Genomic DNA, 6,371 nt, shown 5'->3' with positions numbered 1-6,371 from the left:
TCCACAAATGTTTCGATGTACACATGAACAAGTGGAAAGGATTGGGAAGGTGAAATTAAACACATATTACATAAATATTTGCCTTCAGCCAAGTCAACTAAGAAAAAAATGTACATTAATAGCAACACAGAGTTCTACATGGTTCATCTGATTCCCTCAAATAGAATTTAAACACATTTGTTATTGTACCATTGACCTTTAGATTATCATTTCGTCTTCATCATGCATTCCATCTATTTAAGTCTGAGATCTCTTGCCCCATAATTAAGCTAGAAGAATACTGTTAGAGACTAAATTCCTTAGCTAACTAGTTTGTTTGATTCAAATAATCCTCCCAAGATTTGGATGTGTTTAGTTGCAGTAAAATTTATATTCCAATATAGCATAGTGATATTGAGTTTAAACATAAGCCCCCAAAACAAACGTAAATGTTTGGACATAAACTAGTGTGCACAATCTTTTTCAGTGAATGAAAGGTGAAGATAGATACAAAACATTCCATCAACTATGGGTCCTGACTAGAAACAGAATTGTACTCATAATTAACTTACCAACATCACAAGTCACAACTTGAAATGGGGCAAAGCTGAGTTGCCATCGAGTCCTTTTGCAGCATAGTATTCAATGAATTCTTTCAGAGTGGTATCTTTGTATACGGGGGGATTTTCTTCCGATAACAACTCTTTGATGGGGTAAAGCTTTGTGGATAGATGAAGATGGTTGTAGAAGAAGCATGCCACAGAAATCCGTGGACCTACATGGTTGGCACGTACTCTATGTTCAATGCTTTTAAGCCTATCGTTAGAGACAAGCTATACCAAGACAACAATACAACACATAAAATAAGTTATAGACAATTAAAATTTCATGATTGACCAAATGTAATGTTCAACAATACAACAAATAAAATAAGTTAAAAACAATAAAAATTTCATGATTAACCAAATGTATTATTTTTTGGAAGGTAATATTAACCAAATGTAATGTTTTCATATAAACTTTCCTTCTTGTAGATGTGCAAAAAACGTCATTGATAAACAATTGCATTTCATGAATGCATTTAAATTGTTATAAATGATGCTTTAAGCATGGCTATAGGAAGAAAAGCTTTATGTAGTGTTGGATATCTAGCTTACTTTAATATTTTCAATGTAAGAACTATACAAAATAATTCTAGTATGACAAATTATAGTGTCAATAAATTAAATGTGTTTAATATAGAGTAAAGTTAGTATAACAAAGAATTTACCTGTAGAAGATCTCCAATGTTTACTACGAGAGCTCCATGCATGGGAGGAACATCTACCCATTGATTTTGATGAAGAATTTGGAGACCACCAATGTGATCTTGTAGAAGGATAGTAAGAAAATCATTGTCTGAATGCTTGGTAGTGCCCAACGTAAGTTCCGGCTCAGGGCATCGTGGATAGTAGTGAGATAGAATTGTATGTCCCTTGGCACAATCCATGTCGTTAAGGTGGTTGGGATTGAGCTCGAGAGCCTCCGATAGTAGCTCAAACAATGTGATCCCAATTTTCGTAACATGCTTTGAGTACTCGATTAATGAATCCCTACAAATTGAACACTTATACTATTAGCGTGGTTGTCAGAATAATAAAAATACCTACAAATTAAGGATTTGTTTGAATTAACGACATAATGCATTGTTGATATGGACCAATTGCTATAGAAATGCTTTTGGATTTTGCACCATGCTCATAGTTTTGGTGGCACTAGCTTCAAAAGATTTTTTTGATCAAATTTCACTATAAGAAAACAATTGTAAGCTCTATTCGATCTCAAAAGGACCATAAGGACCTCATGTATCCTCCTTACTACAATGATACTTCTTTATATAAGAGTCATGACTTATAATTGCTTTTTTCATATCCACCTCACACACCTAGAACAAAAAAAGGGAAAAATACTAGCCTCAGACGACGTTAGACATGAAGCACAAAAATTCAAACTAAGATGTGAACATATTTGTAGGGGATTATCTAGGGAGTGAATACACGGAAAATGATCTCTAGAAAGCCTATTTTCCTACCATTCGACCATAAGTTTGATGTTCTACCTCAAACATGGTCTGAGGCTAGAAAAGTTGAACAAAAAAATGAAGGGGTCGAAACATCTCAAGCCAAAGAATGTACTGACATAATGGACTTGTAGGCAAGGGATCCTCTCATGTAATAACAAGTCCAACATACCGACATTGTTCAGGTAACCACCATGTGAAAAAAGCTCAAATTTGAAGGTCCTGGGCCGTCAAATTTCAAAAAATTCGACGGACCAAGGGATCAAATTGGTATTGAATTTTTCATTATCAAATTTTATTTTTCGATGGGTTGAAATTGTCAAATTAACAAAGGATGGGAGAAATTTGACAGCTTTAAGCCATCAAATCTGGGAACATCAAGAATTTCGACGGTCCTAGACCGTCAAAATTCAGTTTCTAAAATTCGTGGGTTTTTTTGCACGTCAATTTTTTCTTTCAAATTTTCCAGTTTTCACGTAGTGAACAAACTCCAATTCACAATGTAGAATTGTCCTTTTCCATCCTTATCATTGTTAATTAGACCACCTTAAGAATGGCCCAATCTGCCTCAATATCTTGTATTTGTTTCTAATGTTGAATTCTACAACAGAGGAATGTGGAGACCCAATGTTTTACAAATTAGAAAGATCCTCCTTGAGTTTTAGAAGTAAACCAATCACGAAGGATATGACGTATCCAAATAGTTTCTACACAAGCATAAACTAATGACCGATCTTTGGACTTGGCACTCGACTTAGAGCTGTTGGATGCTTCTTGGAACTCCAGGAAACGAGATTGGGTCCCAAATACACACAATAGCCAGAAGTAGAGCACTGACTACCGGGACAGCCCACCCAATCAGCATAAAAAAAAAAAGCTTGAAGCTGTAAAGGTCCAGCAGAGCAATAAAATTGGATCCCAAAATCAATAGTGCGTTTCAGGTAATGAAGAATTCGTTTGGAAGGAACAAGATGTGGTGTGAGAGGATTATTCACGAGCTGTGCAGCATGGTGGACAAAAAAGGAGATGTCCGGGCAAGTGAGAGTCAAATATTGAAGGGCACCTCCTATGTGATAATATTCAATAGGATTAGAAAGAAGAGCGCCTTCAGTAGTTGAGAGTTGAGTTTTTGTTGTAAAACTAAATTCTAACATACTACAAATAATTGATTTCTGAAATATCAAAAGTTGGAAAAATGAAAAATATCAATTCTTTGATTCACTGTGTAACTCTATTGTATAACATGGTCCATGGGACGTACTACCTGGGCCGCAAATTTAGTTGCCAGAAGTATTAGGAAGCGACTCTATGTCAGGAGCAAGGTCATTAAAAATTAGAAATTGAACTATTTTATGATTGAAAACCTAAGAGGGGTTCTTGAACTAGAGCAATAACATGGAATGATATGTATTCTACTGCATTATGTCAAAACTGAAAATTTTGACAAGCAAAGTTGACGGGCCAAAGCCCACAAGTTCTAAAAATTGAATTTTAACAGTCCATGGCGATTGAAAGTTTTTTTTTTCCCCAATTCGACAGCTTAGAGCCATCAAATTTCTCTCATCCTCTATAATGTGTCGGTTCTGACCCGTCAAATTTTAAGTTCGGTGACCTTGGGCTGTCAAATATATACTTTTTTCACGTTGTGCTGATCACATACCTGCATGCCACTGGCAACTCTTCGTGGTCAAGAGGGTTAGGACCCATTACACAAAATAAGGTGTCTCTCCAATTTGCAGCCGGCGATTGATAGAGATCAAAGTTGCTATTGTAAATCACCCTTCTAGTTCTCTCACGCGTATAGAACTTCATCTTCTCTTCCGTTGGTTGCTCGTTAAACTTACGAACTCCTTCAATCATCTCGTCCAACACACTAATAGGGATACCATGGTTCACCACTTGGAAAAATCCCCAAGTCTCCGAAGCACGTAGGACTTGATCGACAATCTCCTTGCGTAGATTGACACACTTTTCAATGCCTTCAAGGTCTATAGTTGGAATCATGAAGTGCCCATCGTTGGAAGCTGACTTACTGTCAAGCGGATCCTGTGGATGCTCAAAGATTCGAGGGATCTTTGCTATACCTGCATCGACTAGTCCTTTAACACCTGCTTTTGAATCATCAAAGGCCTTTAATTCTTTGGTTCGATCATAATGACATGCAATATCATCTGAAACTTCACTAGAGATCACCATGTTTATTTTTTATTTTTTATTTTTTTCTCTGGGAGTTTTGTAAGACAAAGACGAGTGATCCTGAATTAAAGGGAATTTATTATTTGTTTAAGGTTGTCAAGGAAATAGTTTCTCATCGACGACGGCCAATTCTAGGGGGGCGGCTTGACTTATATAACAAGATATATAAATTAAGACGAGAGACCATATAATAAAGTGTAAATGATTTTCTATAATAAAAGTCAGTTGGAGAAAGTGCGGTGGTGGGTGGCCTATTATTTTATAATTTCTTTCTGGAAATTTTCTTAAGACCATAAAAATTGAAAATATGATTACTTCATCTTTACTATTTTAATATTTTAAAGATAAGTTCAGATACACCTAGGGTTGGAGGATTGAAAGTTGACACCCTCGTCCGACGCCTCAACACATCTTAAGCCATAGTCCAAGGAAATTCTGAAATGAGATATTTTAGGTTTTAAATTCTAAGATTGTGGTTTAGGTCACATGCATTGTGGTGTGGAGTCAGGAGCACTACGTGAAAACTGAAAAAATTTATAGAAAAAATTGACGGGCCAAGGCCCACGAACTTTAAAAACTAACTTTTGACGGTCTAGAACCGTCGAAATTCTTGATGTTTCCAAATTTGACGGCGTATAGCTATCGAATTTCTTTCATCCTTCATTAATTTGATAAATTCGACCTGTCGAAAAAAAAAATTGACAATTAAAAATTCGATGTCAATTCGACCTCTTGGTACATCGAATTTTATGAAATTTGACGACCCAAGGCCATCAAATTAAATTTGGGCACATTGTGGAGGAGGGTTTCAATCCTCTACCTTGTGCATATAGGATCCAATGTCCGATACAAGTTTGTTGGCACCATTTTGCATTTTTAATTATGATAAAGTAGCCCTAATCCAGAGGAGGAAATGTGATAGACTAGGCACTGTCATTTTCCTAGAAATATATAGTGAAATCTGTACTAGCATAGTAAGATTTTGAGTTATTAAGGGTCGTTTTGATCAAATGGGTTACTATATCATAATCGATCCAAAAATTCAGATACCATTTATCAAAATATGGGTTAGAAGTTTTGGATTGAGCTGATTTTTTTGTGAGGATGGTCTCTATGATGAGAAGATCATCCTCACAAAAATCAGTCAAATCTAAACCTTCTAACCCCATCAAAAGCGATTTAGAATGTGAACCGTCAACTTTTTACTAATAATTTATAAATCACTTTTGATGGATTTAGACGTTTCAAATTCGGCTGATTTTCTTAGAAGATAATCTTATCTTCATAAAGATCATTCTCATAAAAAAAGTCATCTCAATCAAAAACTCCTAACCCATATTTTGAAAAATGATTGTTTTTTACTTATGTCCCTTGAACGTTCCCTATATATCTATATATAAGAATGCTTACGTCCAAGACCTCGTGGGGACGTTAATATTCTCCAATACATTTTTTATCAATGATACCCTTACCCATTTTATTTTTTAGAGAAAAAAATAATAATAGACTTTTTACATAATAAATTCTAAGGACTTATTTTTTAGATTTAATGTTTTATTTGCAATAAATACTTTGACAATTAATACAAACAATCATTTATTATATAAAAGACTAACATACCCTTATTTTTTTTTTAAAGACAAAATAAATAAGGGTATTATTAAAAAAAATGTGATGAACAACTCTAACGTCCCCATGAGGTCTTGGATGTTTGCATTCCTCATATATATATATATATATATATATATATATATATAGTCAAAAATCATTTTCTTTTTAACTAGATTCAAGGTTTTGAAAATGGATGGTTACCGAACTTCCACATAAATCCCAAACTTCAAAATGAAATTAACTATAAAAATATATAGATTTTTTTTTTAATTTGTTTTCCAAAATTCATAGAATTTCGTTCTCTACAATTTTGAAGCATCGGTTCATGTTTTTGGAAGACAAGAGGTGAGCCCAAGGACCCTTAGTAAGGCTGAGATCCTTACTAACATGGTCAGGGTAGTTATAGGGTTCGAAGGCCTTAAAAAAAGAATCAAATATTGTGTCAAACATTTTTTCAATATTTGGATTAGAAGTTTTGGAATGGGCTGATTTTTTGTGAGAATGATCTCAATGACGAGCTGATCAT

The 6,371-nt window shown here is 34.6% G+C and overlaps 1 protein-coding gene across 1 annotated transcript; it reads right to left on the bottom strand.

Annotated features, from left to right (window-relative positions):
- Nucleotides 1–375: 375 nt before the first annotated feature.
- Nucleotides 376–4,274, bottom strand: LOC147387823 (1-aminocyclopropane-1-carboxylate oxidase homolog 1-like). Its single transcript, XM_086421057.1, has 3 exons — nucleotides 3,699–4,274; nucleotides 1,250–1,571; nucleotides 376–812 (listed from the first exon to the last, which is right to left on the bottom strand). Exons 1-3 carry the CDS (start codon nucleotides 4,232–4,234, stop codon nucleotides 564–566), a joined length of 1,107 nt encoding a protein of 368 aa, XP_086277183.1. The 5' UTR covers nucleotides 4,235–4,274; the 3' UTR covers nucleotides 376–563.
- Nucleotides 4,275–6,371: the final 2,097 nt, after the last annotated feature.

This window comes from Akebia trifoliata, chromosome 13, assembly GCF_017979445.1.
Source record: "Akebia trifoliata isolate Shusen 1 chromosome 13, ASM1797944v1, whole genome shotgun sequence".
Taxonomy (NCBI): Eukaryota; Viridiplantae; Streptophyta; class Magnoliopsida; order Ranunculales; family Lardizabalaceae; genus Akebia; species Akebia trifoliata.
This window is presented reverse-complemented; position numbering and strand designations above follow the sequence as displayed.

Excerpts from the sequence above, each read along its gene's own strand:
- LOC147387823 (XM_086421057.1), bottom strand. The coding sequence starts at position 4,234 with ATGGTGATCTCTAGTGAAGTTTCAGATGATATTGCATGTCATTATGAT. Across the intron at positions 1,572-3,698 it reads GAGTTGCCAGTGGCATGCAG|GGATTCATTAATCGAGTACT; the intron begins GTATGTGATCAG and ends TTCAATTTGTAG. Across the intron at positions 813-1,249 it reads ACATTGGAGATCTTCTACAG|CTTGTCTCTAACGATAGGCT; the intron begins GTAAATTCTTTG and ends GTCTTGGTATAG.